General features: G+C 39.7%; 1 protein-coding gene across 4 annotated transcripts; it reads left to right on the top strand.

The window, feature by feature from the left end:
- The first annotated feature begins 15,049 nt into the window (after nt 1–15,049).
- tcea3 (transcription elongation factor A (SII), 3) lies at nt 15,050–23,744 on the top strand. Of its 4 annotated transcripts, none has more exons than XM_087177534.1 (21): nt 15,051–15,288; nt 16,104–16,166; nt 16,355–16,460; nt 16,558–16,663; nt 17,950–18,483; nt 18,565–18,678; nt 18,978–19,079; nt 19,180–19,248; nt 19,355–19,465; nt 19,592–19,657; nt 20,017–20,076; nt 20,246–20,317; nt 20,461–20,529; nt 20,618–20,680; nt 20,764–20,838; nt 21,463–21,623; nt 21,809–21,870; nt 22,031–22,180; nt 22,386–22,532; nt 23,120–23,191; nt 23,299–23,744. In XM_087177534.1, exons 1-21 carry the CDS (start codon nt 15,220–15,222, stop codon nt 23,305–23,307), a joined length of 2,280 nt encoding a protein of 759 aa, XP_087033660.1. In that variant the 5' UTR covers nt 15,051–15,219; the 3' UTR covers nt 23,308–23,744. The 4 variants fall into 4 exon arrangements, with proteins under 4 accessions (XP_087033657.1, XP_087033658.1, XP_087033660.1 ...); XM_087177533.1 differs by having other exon boundaries at nt 19,589–19,657; XM_087177531.1 differs by having other exon boundaries at nt 15,050–15,288; nt 19,355–19,657.
- Nucleotides 23,745–24,205: the final 461 nt, after the last annotated feature.

Raw genomic sequence — 24,205 nt, 5'->3', positions numbered from 1 at the left:
GGTTAAACACAACCTTATCAGGAATATGGATGATGTCAGAAACAATACAAAAGATCAAATCTATGTTTTTACAAGACAGGGCTACAACATCATAATGTTGGATCATCCTTAGTTCTGGCACTGAGGGAGCTCTCTAAAGTTAAACTTATTATCTTTATCTCAGCTCTTGGGTTTGAAGACCTAACAAAAAGTATCTGTTACAAGACAGGACCAGGCAAAAAGGCTCTAATAAATTATGCTATCACTTTGGATTATGGGAATAGTAGGATTGAGTACTTTTGGAGACATACTGTGGAAAATATCACAGCCCTCGCAACATCAATTTCCTTGTTAGTGGAGAACCCCTTTAATCAAAATACCACAGGCGAGTGACACGCATGCGGCGAAGCCGGGGCTTTTGGAACACCTCGGTGTCTGAGGCCCGGGGTAGCTGCTCGCTTTCCAGCTTGTCTTGCACAGAAGCTTGTTTATTGTTACAAGTTGTAGTAACTTTTTCATCCACAGTAACATTAGTCAGTGCTTGAAGATGATTCAGTTTGACTTATACAAAACTCATAAGTAAACGTGCTCTGATGGGAGTCTTTACAATAGGGCAACTGCGGAAATGCAGATGATGCAGTCTTCTATGCTGCATTTGTAACTCTCTAAGTGTAACTGAGAACAGATCTGCAGACTGTGACAAACTGATGCTAAAAGCATGTTTAGTGTCTGGCTCCACTGTGACACATAGTTTATGGAAACTTACAGTGCTTGATTTTGTTATTATCGATTTAATGTTATGCATTGTCACATTATCCCTGAACATGGTTATCCTTTCTTCCACTGTATAAAATAAGAGAATAATGTATCCAACAAAGGATAAAAATGTTTGGATAAAAACAGAAATAATATGAGCTGCAGATAACACACAGGAAGTGATTTCCTGCTGGTTGGAAGCCTATACTGAGTAGTTTTGAACCTAACGCTCTGGTAATCTGTCATGATCACTGGCTCAGCTTGTTTTGGCATGGTGTCATTTCATTTAATGTTTGCACATTAGTAGAGCTGAACCACAAAATCTTTATGGTTTTTAAGAATAATTCTTAGAACTGTTGCATATAAGACATAAAAAATTCAGCTTCACTGTGACTGGCTTCTATAGCAGCAATACTGATCTCTTTATGATATAAAAAACATTAGAACGCAAAATAAAAAAATGTTACTCTACACTAATACACTTCATTAAAAAAAAAATATTTTATCAACTACCATGTCTAGATGACAGAGGTAGAAATTGTATCCCAGCGATAACAGTGTGAGATTTCTTAGACTTTTAATTTGGGCTTTAATTTCGAGAGTATGTGTGTGGGCTGAGGTTCTGTGCACATGTCTGTGTGAAAGGAGGGTGATGACAGGACAGACACGAAGTAATGACAGAGATTTCAGAATTTCTTGCCACAACACAAATCAAACTCACCCTGGCCTGGTGTCTGTGCTATTACCTCTCCTGAAAAAGGGTTTATTCATCCAAGGGAGCGATTATAATGTCCCACTTACCCATTATCCACAGGGAGTTTCTCACTCCGTGCCTCTGTTTGGTGCATACTTTCTTTCTGTGTTGTCTCCCCAGATGCAGGCAAACTTTTAAGACTCAATTCAGATCACACAGACAGGATATGGAGATGTTTTAAATTAAGCTGTACTTTGCGAGCACATGACCCTGTGGATATGACATCATCCTGAGGGTGCAAAGGGGAAACACATGTCTTGCTTGAACTGCATGATTGGAGCAAGCTGACAGTGCAGCTTCAGCTGGAGGAGATGTGTGGGTCGTTGTCTGTGTGTTGCCGTGTTGCCGGGGTACTGTGCTGAGAAATGGCTCATCACAAGTTCAAAGTTCATCACAAGCTCTTCATGAGGGGAAAGTCTCCAAACAACTGTGGAACAGCTACATCTATAGTGTATCATAAAAAAGGAAACCAATACTTTACAAGAAGCTACCATGCCTGCAATAATTAGGACCTTAAATCATTACCTGCTGTTGTTCAAAAACCTTGTATCTCCCAAATGTCAACTTTCAGGCATTTTGACATTATTCAATCTAGGGTTTTATGAGCATATGAGTTAACTTACTGAAGAAGCTCAAGTTAAGCTAAAGCCTAATCCTTTAAATTACCTGAAAACATGGAAATCCCCAAACTTTTGATACAATGTTTTCACTGGAGAGAAAATCTGGACAGCAACAAAGTAATAAATGTGTTTTGGTCTGGATATACGAAAGCTTTCTTCCACTGAGTAAGAGGCCATACAGTTCATGCAAGTGCTCTTGGTTGTCTGGATCATCAAAACAAAAGAAAACAATGTAGACTACATACATGTTGGAATGTAACTAAGTACTTTTATTCATGTACTTTTACTCTACAATTTTGAGGTACTTCTACTTTACTTACTACATTTGAAACAACAACATTGTACTTTTTACTCAACTACATTCATTTGACAGCTAAAATTACCAGTTACTTTTCAAATGAATGAATGATCTGTAGTCAGGTGTAAGTGAGGTGGTGTTACCTAATGTCAGCAAACTTAGAAATAACAAATCCAGACTAAATAGAAATGTACTTTAACTTCTGATAATTAATGTAGGCCTACATTTTTCTGATAGCACTTCCTTAGGTAGTATTGTGAATAAAGGATTTGTTCTTTAATAGAGAATATTTCTACAGTGTTATTGCTACATTTACAAGTAAAGTATATGAATCATTTTCCTTGTTCCTTTGACTCAAAGGAACAGTTGCAGCACGTATCTTGGTATATTTAGCTTGCATGATAGTGGTAAGCCAATTACCCAAATTGTTGAACTATTCTTTTAAATTGCTGGTCATGGTTTGTTTCATTTATGCTTTGGGATGGCTGGCTACTGATTTATAAAGCTTTATTAGATCTTTTTTTTAACCAGTAAAAAGCCATTAATATACATATGTGCATATTGATATAATAAATTATTTCTTTCTTTCTGTTTTTAAATTGATATGAAACATCATTAATCTGTAGTCAAACCCCAAAAAGCAGACTTTTAGAGGAGCTCAGCTGGACTCTGGCAGCTGGACACCAGTTACACTCAAGCTGTGAATGTTTGCGTTGTTGTGCATGTGTGTGTGTCTGTCTGTATGTGTGTGTGTGTGTGTGTGTGTGTGTGTGTGTGTGTGTGTGTTTTCTCATTTAGAAAGTGATGTCATGATGGCCGGATGGAACATGCTAGAAAAAGCCAGGTCAGAGTATAGACAGGACAGTCTCTGCTGGGGCGGTGGGAGGCAGAAGGTGGGGTAATTTGAGATGGTGTGTGTGTGTGTGTGTGTGTGTGTGTGTGTGTGTGTGTGTGTGCGCGCATGCTGGGGTACCAAAATAGCTCGCAGGAGAGAAATAGAATCTGTTATTTCACTTCAGAGTTCAGGGAGCATGGGGGTGTCACTACACATCCAAACTGCTGCTGGAGAGGCAAAATAATGTGTGAGAGACACTCACACGCACACGGGGGGAGCCAGCACTGAGCATTCCTGGCATTACAGCTGGCTGACAAACAATCCTAACTTTATCCAGTGAGCCGGGCCAACTGAATGGCTGCAGTGTGCAGAGTTTACCCACTGAGGGGGGCAGTGCCCAGACTGATCCTCCACTCTGTCCCCATCCAAACACTTAATGTCTGATGTGGAACTGTCACATCGGATCATGGATCATCACTGTTCAGTCAGTATGCTCCTGCGTTTTTGGGCTGTTTACTACAATCACAAACTAAATCCTTATCGGAAATAGTGTAATCTTTAAACAAGTAATTATTTTGGTATTTTTATTTGTTTGTTATTCTCATTGTAGCATCGCCAGATGGCCTTTTCTTCATCTTAAGTTTTATACACCAACACATGTTCATAAATTCTGCCAGATACATAAGCACATGTCTGCCTCTATAAATAAAAAAAAGTTCTGTCAGCTGGGACCAAAAAGATTTTAAAGCACAAAATAACATCCGCCTCCATCGACTATAAAAGATATTTTATGATAACATAACAGCTCAACAGCCTCCTCTCTGTGGCGAAGATCAAACTATCACATGTATAAACTCTACACTCCAACCATGCCATATAATTCATACTGTTATCTGATACTGGGACAAAGGTAATATAGAGGCTGAAAGTTCATTTTTGCAATTAGAAACAGGATCTCAACAAAACAATAACGTCACAAGGTCCACAAGGTAATCATTGTGGGGCTGGAGCTTTCCTTGCAGATGGAGTTACCCAGCTGTCATGGAACTGACTTTTTGCTAAACCTTGTCCCGAACAGTGATTGTTCCATCATAGCTCAGTAACCGTAATGCATGTCAGGTCTGTCAAGCTTTGGATTTCTACACATGCAAAGCAGTGTTCAGTGAGTTTATCAGGGTGGCATTTATTTTAGTCTTTCCAAAACCAAAAAAAAAAAAAAAAGACTTAAAGTATAAGGAGTGCATTTAACTGTGAGTTTGTCTGCTTTAATGTAAACTGCAATTGTTATTGTATTATTTAACCTTGTGTAATTTCTAGATTTTTTGTGGGATTAGAAGTTATGTCACAAAAATACCTGTTTAGTACTGGAACAATCACCCTGTGGGAGCCAAGGTGCTAGTGTTTCGGAGTTTAGGGTAACAATAGTGGCTCTGTCGGCTCTATAGGGAAGTTCAGACTCCGGCAGGTCCAGCCAAACTTGTGAAGTGGTGAACGCTTCCAGGCAGTGTAGGGCCTGTGAACACAGCCCTGGGAAGACTCCTCCCCCAGCCAACCTCCTTATCAGGGCGAGGTGATAAGGGGCACCTGCTGGCTTCTTTTAGTGGCATTGGCTGCAGGTAAGTGGTAAAACCAAAAACATGGTTGTCTGTCTCTATATGTTTGCCCTGCGATGGACTGGCGACCTGTCCAGGGTGTACCCTGCCTCTCGCCCGAAAAGATGCTGGGATAGGCTCCAGCCCCCCCCGCGACCCTACTAGAGGATAAGCGGTAGAAAATGGATGGATGGATGTTTTGCATGGTTCATTTTGGTTTATTGGTTTCATTTGTTTAGTCAACTGGGTTGTTTGTGTGTTGTTTAGTTCCTTCCTTGTTTGTTTGTTTGTTTAATTCTTTCGTTGTTTAGTAGTTTAGTTGCTTATTTACTTGTGATTAATTGCTTTTTGTGTTGGCTTTTCTTTTGCAGTGCTGAGTGCTGCCAGGTTGGGGGCCTAGGCACTCTGGCTGAGGTTCCCCACACTTCATACATGTGAGTAAGAGCACTGGGACTTGTGTAATTTTGGGGCCTGTTTGTGCTGCACCTGAGGTGAGTGAGTTGCAACACTCCTCAGCAGCCTGCCTCTCCACCAGTGGTCTCAGCTCACTTTTCCTTTTCTTTTGCTTAGTTTATGTTGGACGGGTTTTAGGTATTTTAGTACTGACAAAATTTAGTTAACTTTAAGATCTCTTAGTCCACTTTTTTAAATTTATTTATTTATTTATTTATTTATTTTGTTGAATTTAAAAACATGTCTGTCTTATCAGTTAGCAAGCCCGAAATGGTTCTTGATCCTGTTTCCAACATCAGTAAACTTTAAATCTATTGTTGGTGGTTATGGAAAAAGGAAATTTGAACACCTCCAATTTCATGAAACTGAGCAAGCCATCTGCCGTGGAAGATCAAAAGCTCCAGAAGAGCCACTAAATGGATCCTCTGGTGACATTGTTTTTGTCAAGAGTAACCTATATTTCTCTTCCAGCGTATATCCTGAAATTGAATTGAATTGAATTTAAAGCACTTTTCAGAAGGTGGATGGACTCCAGTTACGGTTTCCATATGAAATCCTCCTGGGCTCTTTCTCACCAGTTTGCCGTCGTGGAACCCATCACCAAGGCCCCCTTCACTAGTGTCCCCCTTCCTGCATTCCTGAAACAGGGCAGGAAGTGTAATGTTGAGAGAAGGGCTTGGTTGTGCTCTTCATCAACACTGTTGAGGAGCTACATGTGGACTTTTCATGAGATGCATGACTCACGTGGGAGGATCTGGGACCAACCTGATGGGGGTTTGTTTACTCAGCACCCAGTAAAAGTCATTGTTCCACATTTCAAGTTTTCCACATGCCTGAGCTGCTCTTCATCCTCACTGCTGCCGCCATCTAACTGCACAACCCCCACAATCTGCCTCCTGCTGCGAGTGACTGGGGTTATTGGCTACCAGTTCACTGAGCACATCGGCTCGATCTGGTTTTAATAATTCCATGGTTTTGTGCTGATATTAATCTGAGTGAAATCATTAAACGCTCCATGTCTTGATGTTGCTCCAAGGTCATGGTAGAACTTTGGAGGTTGGCAATTTCCAAACTCAAAACCAACATTTCTGTCAAACTGCATTTCTTCTGTCTGAAATAGATCTAATGGAAAATGAGGCCTCATCAAAACCCATAAATCTGTCATTTGTTTTGCCAGTGCAAGTTTTACTTCTTAAACATATGCTTTTTGCTCCAAGCTGTGTCCCTCTGCAACAGGTATCAACATCAACAATCAGGGAACTGCCCAAAAGACCATGGCAGTCTCAACCTTTCGCTTGTCTTTTCACACTTTTAAACCATAAACGGGCTCCTCTTGTGAAACTCCAAATTACACAACCTCAGTGCTAACATATTTTGAAACTTTATTGTGTACATTGATGACAGTCTTTTGTGTGGGAATTTAGCAGCATCTTTTATTGAAATATTAAAAAGGCATTCATGTTCACTACAGGCAATAAATTTTATAACTGGCAGTGAATGTCAATTGATTCCAGGTGCGTTTCAAGACTCGCATAATTTATTTCAATGAAATTTTAAAGGAAATGATACGATAATGGATTCAAACCAAATGTTTAACCTCAGGAAATTTATTTCTAATAGCATTAAACTATTTCCCAAGATAAAAACTTTTCTGGTTCCTAGCACAAACACAATGGATTTTCTGATTAATTAGTTACATACACTTCCAACCATGCTTGTCGAACAGTCGGAGGGACTGAAATATGAGCATGTCATTACCATTTTGTGCTCCAGCTGTGTTGCTGATACATTTAATTCCTGTAATTCTTGTCAGTCGTTTTTTTTTTATAGTGAGGTTTAAAACTGAGTAGTTCCCTTTCTCATGAAATCATTTTGTCCATTTACCAAAAGGTTTATTGTTAAAAGCCGTTGTGTAGGCAGGATGACTCCGGGGAAAAAAAACAAACACATTTTCCCTCTTGTGATATCCCCAGTAACTTAACTGTTATTTCAAATACCCAGCTAAGGTGGCATTTTCTTATTAACACAATTATATATTTTACTTCTTCAGAATGGCGTGTTGACTTTGGTCAGTCTATGGTGTTCTTTGGCCAGTACATTTTCCAGTCACTGGTTTTATCCTGACCAGCTGGAAGCGTAGGACCATAACGTGCGGATTTGGAAAAACCTTCTCCATCCACTTGTGTCATCCCACATCGGATAGAAGCCTCTATTTTTCCCAAGGATGAAATTATCAAATTTGGACATCTTACAGTGAGGACACAGAGCACATGAGGCTTTAGTTTGCTCCAGTCTGCTAGTCTTAGTCAGCCTGTTTACACTGAGCTCTCTAGATATTCAATATTTTCAATAAGATTTTCAATAGCCGTCTTGATTTTAATAAGAGAGTGACAGAATAAATGAAAAGAGGTTATTTTTTGTCTGCCATTTACCGTCAAAGAATAGGGAACTCTATCTGATGCTGTTTCCTGCGGTGTGCCCCAAGGCTCCATTTTAGGCCCCATTTTTATTTGCATCATACGCTTCTACGGGCTCATTTTTGCTATGCTGACAACATGAAGCTATAGTTTCCCTTAAAACCAGGTGGTATAGCTAGTTTTCTTGGGCCTCTGCTTTGAAATCTCAAAAAATCAATTCTGAAATTAGATGTATTTTTTTGCGCATTACGTCAATAGATTAAATTAAAGTTTTTTCTGTTTTGGAGATCTGGAGCCTGTTTTACATGCTTTTATTACTTCATGTCTTAACTATTGTAAATCTCTTTATGTGGGAATCAGTCAGTCAATCAGCTGACACCAGCTTACATCTCTGATATCCTTACTGCATACTCTATCAGATACTATCATTCCTCTGATCAGATACTCCTTACTAGAATCCAAAGGTGGCTGAGTCTATCACCACTTTTAACTAACAGCTGAGTTTTCAATTATATTTCAAATTTCTCTGTTAAGCACTTTGGTCAGCACCTGTTTTTTTCAGTGTGCCGTATAAATGAATAGCCAACAGTTTCAGGCATTCATCCAAGTGATGTAACACAATAACCTGATTTCTACAGCTCTGTGGACACAGATACATTAATGATTTGATTGGATAACATTGCTTTCCCTCATTTTCATAATCCTTTTGATTCCTTCTGCTTGTCTAGCTCCTCCTGAGGATAGACAGATGTCCTGTGTGTGTGTTTTTAAAAAAAAAAGAAAAAAGAAATTCAGGTTGAATATCCTCTACTCAAGGCTGCATAAAGCAAGCTGCAAATCAGCAGTCAAAAATGAAATAAGATAAAATAAATAGAACTAAATAACATTGATGTTATAACAGTAAAAAAGGAAATACATTGTTGTCATGTGAGCTACTTACAGGAAGTCGGATGAAGCCAGAAGCAGTTGAAGACAGGGACATCCTGTCCTCACTGGAGACACCTCCTCTGCTTTGAGACTTCCTGGACCCCACATAGACAGAGAGTGTCTGTGTGCTGTCAGTGAACCCAAACAGAAACAAATATACACATCATCCTTTCCTGCCTGCCCAAAAAGACACAGAAACACACCCATAGCATGCATTTAATAACCTACACACACATGCACAGGCATTGGTATATATCCTGACATCATCACTGGAGACCTCTTGGTCATGACATCACCCACGCATTAACAAGTCTGCTTGTGTGACCTTGGGGTGACCTCCAAGACCATCAGGAGGGTTTTTTCATTGGAGCTCTTGGACAGGATTCCCCGTTTCCTTTGGGCTGTTGCAGTCTCATGTGGTAGTAATAAATCCACCACAAACCTGAAACAAACACAGCTGAAAGATGTTTGGATAGCCCCTCGTACTTCAACCTTTTTTTTCCCCATAAGCTGATTTTCTCTCTTTTGGATGTTTATTTTTGTTTTGTGCCTAGTTTCACTGTTTTCACTTCTTCCCACATGGATCCAGCTGAGGGAAGAAATGTACAGTAAATGACCAACTTGAATACAATATATTGTATTTTTGGCCAAAGCCCAGTGCTATCATGACAAAAAGTAGAATCAGTATACTATGTTTTGTTCCCACAATGAATTTATCCACTGTTGCTGTGCAATATTTTGATCAAGTAGATTTTCATGAGGCACAAAAAAGCACAGGCATATTACATGTTGCAACAGGTGAGAAGACAATGGCTACAGCTTAAGGAAACAATGTATGTGTACTTTTTACAAAAACAATTAAGTAGTATCAGTCACAGGTGACAACATATAAAAACAGAAGTGGGAAAGAGAAATCAAAAGCCTCACAAAGGTAGTCTAGTCTTCTGCATATTGCGCGTAGCACAGCTATAGCCCAAAGCTAAATGTGCGGGCAGATTCACAAAGCTTATAAAGGAAAAAGCTTCCTTCTGAGTTTTTTTTTTTCTCAGTCATCCTAGTCTTGCAAAGCTCAGAAAACATATGAGTTTTATAACATCTTCATATTCTGCTAAAGAAGAAAAACACGTTAATAGGCTGAAAAAATGTAATTAATCACTGATGTACACTTGCTCTACTTAATTTTAGCTAGTCTTAGACTACAGCAGTTAGTTATTATGTTTGGTCAACTGATTAAAAAATATGTATTTTCAAATCCCCCAAGGTAATTGTGAGAGACAGATAAAAAGTTATACCCCAATTTTAAGTTCCAACCTTTAATGCAACTTGACTGGTGTCATTTTGTTTGATAGTTCTTGAGTGGTAAAGGTCCATGTACATGCCCCTGGGTTTGTAGTGCAGTTTTCTTTGTGACAGCTCCTGATAGCATCATCAGGGTTATTTACTAAGACTTGACAACGCTCCTCCACGGCTACAGGAGATTTCATACAGCTGTTTTTACAGGTTGAGTAGTACTCACCATGGCCAGTTAACTCTTAATGAGTAAAACTGATGGACTTCTGCTTCAAAAAGGCACATATGCTTTGAATGAAAATACCTGCTACATCATGAAGCCATATGGTAGAGCAAACTACAACGTTTGAGATAATAAAGACCAGGCCGGTTAACTCTCAGTCCAAACTGAGAGGTCAGAAGAAGTGTTATGGTATAAGTACTGCAGTTGTATCTAGTTGCATGGATCAGATGGTAAAGCTGTATCCTTTTGCAAGACACATGTGAATAAGTTGCTTTATGGATGCCTCTAAATGTGTCTCTGTGAATAGCAGGAAGAAGTGCTGTAAATATTTTCACTCTTGTTACCCTGAGGTCTGGTCTCCATTTGGTTCCATGCACTTTATTGTTTTTGACTGTGTTATGTTTAAATTACAAGAACCATGTTGGTGACTTGTGTTTCAGAGCTCTCTGGTATTCATGGACACACATTTCAAACAGAGACCAAACAAAGTCTTGAATTAAGATTAAAATAATCTTACAAATGTGTGGCATATGTGGATTAAAACTTTTTTGTACACTGTGTATAAGTAACTGGATCATTAAACATTGAGCCCAGTTCTCACTTAAATATCTTAAATCACTGCAGTTCCTGTACAGAAACATCTAACCTGTGCAGAACTTTCCAATTCCATCAGAAAGCACCGCAAATGCTGCTAACACAGGGAGGAAAGGTAGATTTTGCAGGTTTTGAACTATGGTGCTCTAATTGGATTAGTGGGCAGTTGAGAAGGAAATGAGCGTAAGAAGGGATTTACACACTAACACAATTTGGCCTGTTAGCGTATGAACTCTGCTTTGTCAGTTAGCACAGCTTGATGTGAAGGGTTTGTGCGATTGGGTGTTTGTAAACAGCTAGATGATTGAGCGATGAGTGCAATTACTGAATCCTATTTACAGTTTTTGAACAAAGAGACAAACACAGACGAATTGTCTAGCTCGACGGTATCAAAGCACAAAATTGCAGCATTTTTCTCGAGCGCCTCTTCCATTCATGACAGACTTATTTGTTTCTTTATTTCAAAGGATTTTTATCCCACTTCAATCTCAAGCCAAATGGGTTATGCACTTGTTTGTCAGCATAAAGCCGAAGCTCAAGCATAAATGAAGAAAGCTCAGAGATCAAATCGCAGCCTTAGGAAGAACCACAAGATCTTTTTGCAGACGCACTATACAAATGACTCAGTGTCTGTCCACTGCGCCAGTGTGTAATTGACGGTTGTGGATAAGTTATAGTACATATTTTACATTTCCCTTTCCAACCTTTTCTGCCTTTAAAGGCATATTTGGGGATGCACTATGGAGGCTAAAGGGTGAATCATTTTCTCTGTCTCATTTACATTTACATTACATTGAGGGACATCACTAAAGCTTCAAAGTCTCAGTTTTTCATCATCTACAGTTCGGGTGACATGCAGAACAATAACGATACTTTTTGTAGTCAGGGGTTAAACATCTCTTGCTCAGTGCATAATTCAAATTTAGTGTGGTTTGTCATTTAGTTATTTTGGTTGGATTGTGTCTAACGGTGGCACCACCGGTTATTTTGGTCAAGCGTAGCCTAAAACAGTGGCAACACCAAAACAGTTTTGGATATGGCAGATTTGGTGTGTGTGTCAGTAAATAGAGACTTAGAGACAGCTGAAGGTACAAGGATGTGCTTAAAGTCTTTGGGTGGTCTAACCTCTCTGGGAGATTCAGCCTATTTTTTGTGAGTGTCGGTGTTGAACAGTGGTCATTAATAACAGACAAACCAACCCCACCAGGCTGGGATTGCCTTCCAGCCAAATTCAGATGTTCACGCCTAAGCAATTCTCCCACTCTGTTTTGACATGCTCTATTACAGGTTCTGCATCCTACACCAGATCCAGAAAAAAATTGACAGCTAAATGAAATCATTCATTTTCTGGTCTGATGTCATCCAAAAATTGCCATAATTGCTCAGGCCTGGCGTCTATGGTCTGTAACTGGCAAGGACACCATTGCAGGGCGAGGTGCACGGAGAGGAAAGAATACTTATGGATGTTTCCTGCAGGATCTGTGTTAACTCTTTGTCTGTTAAAACACGAGGGATGTATAGTACAGTAAGTGGTGCAGGACCACTTTCCTACGTCTGCTCGGAAAGCTCGACCAGCTTTCTGCTGCACTGACAAGCAAAGGCAAGATAGGACTTGATGTGGTCAGACCCGAGAGGCTAATGATAGACTATCAAACCCAGCAGCATAGGCTCAGGGTACTTCTGTGCAGTGTATGGGAATGCACACAGATGCTGTTATGTAACCATGTGGAGCCACCATGAATTTAGAGTGAGGGGAGATTAAACGACTGCACAGAAAAACAAGGACTTAGTCCTGGTCCTTTGTGCAAAATTCACATCTCAGCTGCTTCAAGGAATGAAAATCTTCCATATACAGAATATATATATAAATATATATATATATATATATATATATATATATATATACATACACACACACACACAATAATTCATGAGGTTATTATAAAGATCAGCTCTATATGTGATTAAAAAAGAGCAGAGGGGCAGAATCACTTCACCTTATATATATATGTATATGTACAAATTTACATATACGTATATGTACATATGTGCATATGTACATATACATATATATATTCCTTGATGGGTATAGATTGAAGGGGAAGTCACTAATTCTCAATATTTAATGCATTAGCCTAATTTAAGCTTTGAGCTCAAGGCTGGTGGTACAAGGTGTACGCAGAGTTCTTTTCTTAAGAATGAAGAGATCAGACAGTTTATTTAGTCTGAGCGTCTGGGAAAGGGGTCAGAGGTTGCAGGATTGCACCAGCTCTTTTTCTTCACCCTCTGCTTTTTCTTTCCACAGCCCCAAGCCGAAGGGTTTAGCACATTGAGTTAAAGGATGTTGCGGGTTGATCTTGATCGCTGGTTCTTCCTCTTGGCCTGCTTCCTCTCTTACCTCACTGCGAACTGTCCCACTTCTGGAGCTGGTCAGCACTATCCCTACCTGCTAGACACACTGCTGTCTTCAGGCGGAGACAGGGATGGGTTATACACTCAGCCTGTTGTGTAAGAGCAGTGTAAAGAGATAATACTCTTTGCTCAAGACAAGCTCTTAGCCTGTACTTTCACCTGCCATCATTAACACAGTTATCTCTCCAAATCCCTGCACCACAAACAAGATAGTCACAGTTTACTCTCAGATTAATGGGTCATACTTTATATTTTAGGGTTACAGATCTGAACGCAGTGTTGCATAAAAAAAATCCCAAAGACTTACACTTCACCTTTAAGGCAGACATTTAACTTTTCCAGCCAATACTGTTCTGTAATGATATACAATTATGTTAGAGAGCATTCTGTCTACATAAACTGTGTCCATATAAAATGTTGGGTATGAGTACATTTCTAGACAGAGAAATTCAAACCAATTAAAGTCTTTATCCCAGTGACATTTGATCTAACTTCAACTGTTGCAACTTGCATCTCACATGTCTCTGCTTCCCACAACTGTCGAGACACCCAGCAGCAGGGATGCCTCTAAGAAACTGTAGCAGGGCTCAGTTCCTGGTCGACTGTGGGAGTAAACCTTCATACATTTAACTTCTGGGAGTCTTTTCTCCCAGGAATAGATTTGCTATGAAAACAGTCTGTAAGTGATTGCTTCCAAGAAGTTGTCAGAGTTGAGATATAAACACATTTTATTTTACAAGGATACAAAAGACCTTGTAGAAAGCACTTGCACGAGGAATCTCAAGTAATTTCGTTCTGTGAATGTTTGTTTAACTGACCTCAGCTAACTCACTGTGCACCACAGGACTCAAAGGCAGAATGTGAACGGCATAGACTTGTGCAATTACAGGCTCAAGTCATTTTAAATAATATCATTCCAGTTCAATATTAGGATAATTTCACTGCAGCTTTTGAGTGTCTCTGCAATTCTTGTAAACAGCCTCAACAGTCTCAGCATTCATCCTTTAAAAGGGAATGTTTGCTCAAGCAGGTTCCTGAAAGCGAAGATGAAATATTGTGTAACAGGCCAAATGATTATAAAATCTCAATGTGAGCTCAAAAGATTTCAGAAAGCCTGGATTGCATTTCTTTCTTTTTACAAATTTGCATGATGTACATGGCAAATAGAAGACAACAAAACAGGATGACGACTGTAAGATCAATGTTTTCAGAGGGAAAGCAAAGTTAATTCTCATGAAATGATCTGATCAGTTGTCCTGAGGAGTTGTGAAGTTGTCTGGGACTGTGGACTTACACCACAGCCCCCTCTGGTGGCAATGACGTGTAAATAAAACCAGGAAGACACCGCCAAACTTTATTTTCTAAACTAAAGGGAAAATCTAGTCTGCAAACACTCCAAACTCAAATTCCCCTACTTGCAATTAAAAAAAATCTCTACTGCTGTGTGCTGAAATTGTAAGTGAAGTATTAAACATGTAGTGAACTGTGATTCAGTGTCATGCTCCCGTGTGGCACGACAGCTGCTGGGACTGGTGTTCAGACAACTGGAGTGCAGCTGCATTCAGTTTGTGAAAGATTAATCATTAGACAGTGACCTCGTTTGAGCTGAGAACCGACATCAACACTCAGCTGCTGATATAATGCAGCCATGATACAGAGAAATAGCCTATACAACAGAATATGGAGTCAGTGATATCAAAGAAGGACAAAAGAAATAAAATAAAGTTGAAATCGCTGATTTCCTGCTTGAATGGAGGAAATGAGGAAGCATTTTAAAGTTGATTAATTAAGTATATTTTATATGAATCATTATTGAGATTTACATATTTGTGTGTTTCCCCATGAGTCTACTACGGGGTCTATATTTAGTTGTTGTCATGTGTCGCGCTGGTCAGCTGGGATCCTGCACCAGGACACGCCTCTGGGCTGAATGGAGTGCGCCGTGCGCACAGTCCGAACTGCAGCGGAGCCAAACTTTTTTCTTTTTTTCTTTTTTAACCTCATTTGACGGGGTTTAATAAGTATCCAATCGACATTATTGAGTCGCTTAAAGTCGATTAAATGCAGCAATGACGCGAGAAGAAGATCTCATCCGGATTGCAAAGAAACTGGACAAGATGGTGTCTAGAAATAACACGGTGAGACGATATTTTGACACCCACAGGTGGCGCGTTGTCCTGCCACCTCGTGCTGTGCAGAAGGCCCGTGAGTGCCTGTGAATGTAAATGAAATGTTTACCTCCAATCTAACGGAGACGATACGTTTGATTTCGTGTATTTTGGATAATTTGCACAATTGTAACACGAGCCTGACTGAACTGTAACAAATGATCAACCGGTGTTTGGCGCGGGTTTGCAGACATTTCGCTTTGCAGGACGTTTCGTCTTCGAGTGTGCAGCGCAACGCCTCATGGGTCATGTTTTGTCCCCCGTGTCCAGACTTTTTGCAAATCTTTTGCTGGTTGACATTTGAAACAGTAACTAAAGTGTGCAACAGAAAGTAAACAACGCGGCCTGTGGGCAAGGTCGTGTGTGTGTGTGTGTGTGTGTGTGTGTGTGTGTGTGTGTGTGTGTGTGTGTGTTGTGACTGAATGTGCAAACAGGACGTTGTTTCATGGCGCTCTTTCACAGTTGGAGCAACGTTACCGCGTTGTATCAACAAATACTGACTTCTAGCTTGTAATCAGATAAATTGAATGAATGCTTATTTAATGCCTGTTGCGACACATTATTTGAATTTATGCCATCAATATTTATTTAACTTAATGGCTGCTGAAAACTTCAAAATACCGAAGTGAAACTGTAACTGCCTACTTATCATTTTGTTTTGATGTCCGCGTTTGCACGCTGTCAAATCTGTATTTTACATTATTGTCACATATTTCAAAATGAACGCATTCAAGATTTAAAGGTTAAAAGTATAAATGTCAGCTGTGATTATTTTGTATGTGCAGGAGGGCGCCATGGACCTGCTGAAAGAGCTGAAAAGTTTCAATATGACACTCAAGCTTCTCCAGGTAGAGTACACTATATTGTTTATAGTTGTTTTTTTTTATTTTTTTATACCTGTATACTAGATTAGAGTACAGTTTTATTATTATATGTATTTATTGCTCTCCAGCCAGTTAACTGATTAGAAGCAATAACTGGCACGAAAAAAGAAATAACTGCATAATTATGTCTTACATGTGTATGTTTGTTTTAGGAAACGAGGATTGGTATGTCTGTGAATGGTATCAGGAAGCACTGCACGGATGAGGAAGTCATTGCCTTGGCAAAGGTTCTCATTAAAGACTGGAAAAGACTTCTGGGTACGCTTGACTTTGTGATATGATACATGATTTACATACTGTACATAGATGATTTATTGAGATGGTAAATGGTCTCTTATATGATTCCCTCACACAGACTCTGGCCATTCTCACTCTGAGAAACCGGCTGAAATGAAGAACGGATTGGACTCCAGCAAAACAGCAGCGTCTCCAAACAGCTCACCCTCCGAGACACAGAGTAGGTCAGTACTTTCACGGATACTGCACAGAAACTACACAGGTGAAATTACAGTTAACACAGAAGAAGAGACTTTAAAGTTCTGGTCATTACCAGAATACCTGCAACACCTGACCTACAGTGACTAAACTGCTGTAGGTTCAGCCACACATGTTACATACAGTTATACACCCTGAGAAATAGTTCAACCCCCCATGCAACAACAGCGTTGTGCAAAGATACTCAACAAATTAAAAGATGAAAATGTCAGAAGTAACGATGTACTTGCCTGGAGAGTGTTCTGCAAAAATAATCTGTGACGCAAGTATTAAATAAGACAATATTCAGCACCAAGGACAGTGCTTCATGATTAGGATAAAAGTGATAAAAGAAACTTCATTTCAGATCACATCTTCTAGCAACAGTTCATCAAATGTAAAAATCAGTTATAACGGCAAAGTGAATTAAAAGAATTTGTTCTGTAGTGTTTTTGTACTTGCTTTGGTATGACTGTGATCAAACGAGGACACCTGAAATTTACCTTAAAGTCTTGGCGCACATGACTGCGTCTAAATGACTGAGGCTGTAATTTGTGTGTTTTTTGTTTTTGTTTGTTTAATTACTTTCAAGGCATTCATATGTACAAGTGGACATTTCTAAAGTGGTTACAAAAGCAGTGATAGCCTTCAAGTTTTTTTTTTTTTTTGCATGAACTTAAGCACAGAATTTCATCAGCTTGGAGCACAATGTGACAACGTAAGAGGCAGAGAGGATATTTATCTTTATAAAGCACTTGTTAATGTCAGTCAACTCATAAAATGAATAATATTCATTTTATGAGTTGACTGTTGTTGCTGGTTCACCTTTGCATAGCCAAACTGATGTGATGTGCAATTTACATTGTAGCTTCATGTATTTAACACTGTTGCAGATATGAGTTACTTTCTTAATGTAAAAGTTGCCTCGTCAAAATTGAACATGTTAATAATTAAATTACAGCTAAATAATTACTGGTAAATGATACTAATGTTCAAAATAAGATCAGGCCTGTAGGTGATGAAGGTCAGATGGTTTTCCCACATCACATTGTTATGAAACCAAGTAGCTAGTGAGCAAAATGCCATCTGGAATGACTTTTATTACAATGGAGAAGAGAAGATATTTTATTACCCACATCCCTATTAAATATTTAATCCTGTCTGGATATGGCCGAAATTGCATTGCGACGATGAACCTGGCGTGAGTGAAGCTGGTAAATGTTTGCTGGCTCTTGAACGGAGGTAAAAACGATACTTCCTTTGTTTCTGTTAGTCACAGGAGACTGGACGTCAAGGCGAAACATGACTCAGATCCTGACAAAAAACACTTCGATAAAAACAGAAAAGAGAAACATAATGACGAGCACAAAAACAAAAAGAGGCATTCAGATGACCTCAGGGATGAAAAGCACCTGGACGAGCCCAAAAATGAGAAACATCCGCAAGAAATGAGAAAAGAAAAGCATTTAGAAGAATCCAAAAAACAAAAAGCTGTGGAGGATCCCCATCTGGAGATGGATAACAAGAAACAGAAGCATGTGCAAGACCTGCAGAGTGAAAGACACAAGCCAGACCCAAGGAAAGAAAGACCGTTAGAGGAACAAAAAAAGATGAGACACGTGGAAGAACTCAAAAAGGAAAAACACCCCGAGGAGCCGAAGAAGCACAGCAAAGATGACATGAAGAGGGACAAGCACAGAGAAGACGGCAGACACGAGAGGCCGATAAACACTCCGCAACGAGAGAGACCGCCGAGTGAACCCCAGAGAGAGAAACCTGCTGAGGCTCACAAGTCCATATTTGAAAGGTGAGAAGAAGGTGGCTCAAACACTGATTATTATACATCAAAATGATCCAGCAGAGCTTCAGACTGAATTATTCATTGCAGGAGAGGAGTCTTGGACAGCAGCATTCTGTATCCCACCCGGTTCCCCTCTCCTCCTCGCCCCACTCGACCTCCTCTCCCGATCAAACGTCCCTCTTTGGACGGGAAAAAAGACAGGTCAGGACTTTTACATCGCCTGAGCCGGAGAGCATGAAAGACTCAAATGCTCCTGCTGGTATTGCATGACATAATGGTTTTTGAGTTACTCATATGCATGTTGACATTTGTTCCTGCAGTTTTGTAACCAGACTCATGGGCAAACAGGACACCCATGGTGCATGGTGCATGCTGTGATGACTAAGTCAGGTGTGTCTTTACTAAAAGGATTTTATATTTAGCTTGAACAGCATGCTACATTTTTGGGGGAGTCCTGAGGTGCAAGCGCTCTGATCTGTACTGTTGTGACATTTATTCAGGAAGGATGGTAAAGACTCCGCCTCCCGACAGCCTCGCCCTCACACTCCCCGACCCGCCTCTCCTCCGGCCAAGCGGCCTTCACTGGAAGTAAAGAAAGAGAGGTCAGGCGTGCTTTGGTGCATGTTTGTGATTGGATTCTTAAGTGTGAAGAAGTGTGAAATTTTAGGGGGGTTCTCATACAAATGTTGATTGTCACATCAGGAAAGTTCCACCAGACCCAAATGCTCCAATTCCTCCTCTTCCTCTTCACCTGCATCCTCCTCCACCAAGGTCAGGGTCTGCATGTCCCCTTGCATTGCATCACATTGACATTTTCTATTATTCACCCTCACCGTGGAGTGATTCAGCTCAGCTAAAAACGTGTCTTTTAAATTAGAAAAGAGCCTCCTGACCCCAACGCCCCTCTTCCTCCGCTCCCTCTTCACCTCCATCCCCCACCGCCTCCTCCGAAGCGTCCCTCACTGGACGGGAAAAAGGAGAAAGAGAGGTCTGACTGCATGTCTGCGATCACGGCCTTGGAGTGTCTGGGAGGATTATTTTGGAAAAAATTACCTGTAATCTTATTTGGAAAATTCTGCTCTTCATTGAATCCTTGTGTTATTTGCCACAGCAGGAAGGAGTCGTTGGACTCGAAACCTCCTTCACAGAAGAAGACATCAGATCATGTGAAGAAAGACAGGTCCGCCCAGGATCTGGAAATTATTCTGTGCCTCATTCATCCTTGAAAAATATGTTTTTCTTTTGTTTCTGGGGGATCATCAGTGATCTCAGACTGTAATCTCTGTGTGTCTTTTACATTAAATATTTACATAATAATGTATATCACAGTAATGTATTGTGTGCTGCTGTTATGAGAGTTGTATCAGAGTTTAAAGAATAAGCTTTTACAGATTTCTAATACGGTTTGTAAGTTTGTCATTTTTCATTGTCCCGCCATCACATTTGTATTGAGACATATATTTGAGAGTTCAAGCTGGTGTAGAACTACTGGCTTTTGTTAGTTTTCCTTCTGGTACAAAGACTGTTTTCTTTTTGCAGGAAAGACTCATCGGATAGCAAAGTGTCTAACAAACACTCCGATGAAGCCAAAAGAGAAAGGTTGGCGCATCGTGAGCGTGAAAATGATGAATGTGTGAAATGATGAATGTCACATGTTGTGGTTGTTGGTTCAACACAAGCTTCGAGCTTCTTGAAACAAACTTTTGGGGGATGTCAGTGTATGAGAAGCTTTCTTTTTTACACCTTTGCTGTCCTTTCTTTTTGTCAGGAAAGATTCCTCTGACTCTAAACCACCACCTCCCAAAAAACCCAGTTTGGATATCAAAAAAGAAAAACACAGGTGTGCAGGAGCAGGAAAATAAGTTCTGCTGTGTTCTGCTACATCTTGTCAAACATAATCCCCAAGCGTGTATTTTATGTTTTTACACTTTAATAGAACAAAAATAGTGCCAGTGTCACAACTCCATTTCTCTTTTGTTGCAGGAAGGACTCCAGCGACTCAAAGTCTGCCCAACCTGTGAAACGTCATTCAACTGACTCCAAACCTGACAGGTTGGACTCATATGCACTAGTTGAAATGAAATAGAAATAAAGACATTGTCAATAAAGCCAGGTTAACTGAAAGAGTCTCTCTACATAGACGGGAATCCACTGAGTCAAAGAAAAGCAGCTCACTACCAGCAAAGGCGCTCACAGGTGAAAGGTAAATGACTTAAACTGCTGTTTCACAGGTTTCTATGGACAAGTGGAAGACAAACAGATAACGACTTTGACTCTGTGTTATAGGAGAGAGTCTCAGGGCTCTAAGACCTCTCAGCCTGCACCTCCACAGAGGAAGCCCTCAACTGACAGCAGTGAAAGGTATTTCTATATGAATCTTTATTATTGTAGGTTCATTATGATTTATGTGATTATGTGGGGTTTTTTTTTCTTCTTTTTTTGGTTGTACAAACTTTAAGTTCACTGTTTGGTCCAGTCTCACTTCTCTCATCAGCCTTGTTTCCAGCAACAACTGGTTTTGGTAAAAAAGCTTTGATAAACTCACCATACACTACTGTACCTGCACAACAACAACAAAAAAAAAAGTTAGCGACTGGCTGGTGGACTAGCTGGAGCAGATATTTTTATCAAGAGTTGGTGGAGATCAAAAACAGAGCTAAATGAGAGTGGAAAAAAATCAAAATCAAGATGAATGCCTGTTATGTCCAGGCAATGGGGAATTGTTTGACAACATGTTAGCCATATCAACTTTATGTTGATAATATTTTGTATTATAGTGTTACATTCTGATGCACCTGAGTGGGTAAAGTGACACCTTGGACAGTGATGACTGGGATCACCAGTTCAAATACCAAAGCTCAGCTTGGACAACATTCCTCTGGTGCAAATCCGACCCAAACACCCCAGATGTGAGACTTATCATCCTCCTTTGTGATTGCTGAAATGCCTGTTTTTTTTTTTTTTTTTTTTTTTTTTTTTAAACAGAAAGGGAAAGATCGATGCCCCTAAAACTCCCACCACCCCGACCAGCCCCATGTCACCCAGCTTCAGTTCTCCCGGGGGTCCACTGTCCCCTCACCTGGCTACTGGAGACTCCATCAGGGACAAGTGCATTGAGATGCTGGCAGCTGCCCTGCGCACAGACAGTGAGGCTTATATTACACTTTATCACTGACAGTGATAGACAACAGCAGCAAATGTCTTAATATGCTGACAGAGTAACTCATACAAACGCAGACTGCATGTAGGAATTTGCAGCAATAAACTATGCAATTAGTATATCGGTGATATGTGCAGAATAGCATGAATAACTTTTTTCTCGTCTTCACAGACGACTACAAAGATTTTACAGCTAACTGTGACAGCATGGCAGCAGAGATTGAAGATCATATCCTTCAATTGAGTTAATTGTTTCCTGTTATCTTTGGTGTGACTAGTCTGTACTTCATACAGTGATGATCCAAATGGAAAGATCCTGTTAGACACTATTACTGTGATCAGATACAAACCATGAGAGATTTAAATCTCCCTTGACTACATGGGTGCACATATCTACCAGGAGATAAAGGCCACTGATATGAAGTATAAGAACAGAGTCCGCAGCCGCATCAGCAACTTGAAGGACCCCAAGAACCCTGGGCTTCGCAGAAACGTACTGGCAGGGAGCATTGAGTTGAGGCGCATTGCCACCATGTCTGCCGAGGTACAGAGCGCCGCAGCGCCGTCTTTACTCACTAATGAACTCCTTTCATCATGCTCAGATTTGTTTCTGACGCTGGAAACACTTTGTCAAGTATCTGCTTGTTACACTGTCTGTCCTCTAGCTTGTCAGTCTGCATGTCACACAATGTTTCATCTCATATCCACCTTACTTCACATCGTCCCCTCTGCTCCCTTTGCATATATAGGAAATGGCCAGTGACGAGCTGAAACAGCTGAGGAACGTTCTCACCCAGGAGGCCATCAGGGAGCACCAGATGGCCAAAACTGGTGGCACCTCCACTGACCTGCTGCAGTGCGGCAAGTGCAAGAAGAGAAACTGCACCTATAACCAGGTAAACAGACAGGCACATATGCACTAGCGCACGCTACATGCAAACAAACCTTAACACATACAGAAACTGGATGTACATTAAAAAGCTACTGGTATTTTGGGGATTTTTCTTAGTCTTGCATCTTAGGGTTGACTGAAGAGTTTCAACAAAGCGAAATTTATAAAAAAGAAAGTTGTAAGACTGCAGTGTGCAGGTATCAGTGTCAGACTACAAGAAGAAAACCTACTTTACCTTCCTGTGTAATCAGGCTATCAAATTGGATTGTAAAGTGTATGAAATAGTATTTAATCTGGATTTCCCTTAAAAGAACACTGATTCCTGGGCCTTTTTCATAGAGAGAGGGTGATATAATATTAATAAGAGTCCTTTATCCTTACACACCATGTTACAGACCTGCATTGAAAAGTTAATTTTTGTATATGTGTGCACTTATGAGAAGCCAGATGGATTTTAAGGGCTGCCTTAGTGCTGCAGGATTAAATTTGCTTTGATTATATCATCACTATTTTCTGAATCAATGACCATCTATCAGAGACATGGAAGCCTGAGCCTGTGTGTGTGTGTGTGTGTGTTTGTGTGTGTGTTAGGTGCAGACACGCAGTGCTGATGAGCCGATGACCACGTTTGTCCTGTGTAATGAATGTGGTAACCGCTGGAAGGTAAGTCCTTGCCTTGGTCTCAATAACTGATATCCTTTATATTGTACTTGAATAATTTTAAAAACACTCTTTTAATACTTTTTTCTTTTCATTTTTCTATATTTCAGTTCTGCTGATGCTTTCCAGGTGAAACCACGTTTCTTTGTTTTGTTTTGTTTTTTCTGAGCATATTGAATTGCATATTTTCTATAATGAGAGGGAACGGCGTTTATAAATTATTGCAACTAGTGATTTAAAAACAGCAGTATTCTTACAATTTTTACTTGAAATTTTGAGATTTATAAGCATGTGCTAATAAGAAGGGTTTGCTTTATGTGGGTTTGAAGACTGAGCATGAATGTCAGTTTGATGACTGAGTCATTGAATAATCCAGTTGGAAGACATTAACAATGATCATGGTGCTATCATGATGGAAACACAATCATAATCCAGTTAATATGTTGTCAGTCATATTGCAGCTATTCACTTTGTATATATCGAATAACCAATAAACTGCATAAATAATCAGTATGATGGCTTTGTAAACTGTTTAATAAAAAACATTTGACAATCAGTCTTATTCAGAGTCACTTTGCACATTTTCAGCCTGATGCCATAATTTTTTTTGGCATAATATTGTTTGTGTGGTCTAGATGCATTTCTTTTTGTTTTAATTATTTAATTTTATTTGGGCACAATAACTTGGATTCACTACAGTTTTTAATATTTTTATCTGTATTTTTTAATGATTTCAATAAACACAAAAGACCAAAACTCAACAAAAGAAATAATAACTGATCATATATTAAAGTCTGCATTATATTTACAATGTGTTAGTATACCAAGAGGAATAAGAGTACATTTTAATAATTATTAATAAATCAGGTTATTAATCAATTTCACAGATAAATATCAGTTCAAAGAAAGTCATTTTAATGAAAACAGTGTAATGGGAGATGGACAACATAGTTTGCCTGTTGCACCAATGAACACAAACAGTAGATGGCAACAAGTCATCATAAGTCACAGGCACCA

This window comes from Seriola lalandi, unplaced genomic scaffold, assembly GCF_002814215.2.
Source record: "Seriola lalandi dorsalis isolate HSWRI2012SDOR001 ecotype SW California unplaced genomic scaffold, Sedor1 jcf7180002054609, whole genome shotgun sequence".
Lineage (NCBI taxonomy): Eukaryota > Metazoa > Chordata > Actinopteri > Carangiformes > Carangidae > Seriola > Seriola lalandi.
Note: the sequence above shows the minus strand (reverse complement) of the source record. Positions and strands in the feature narration are given on the sequence as shown.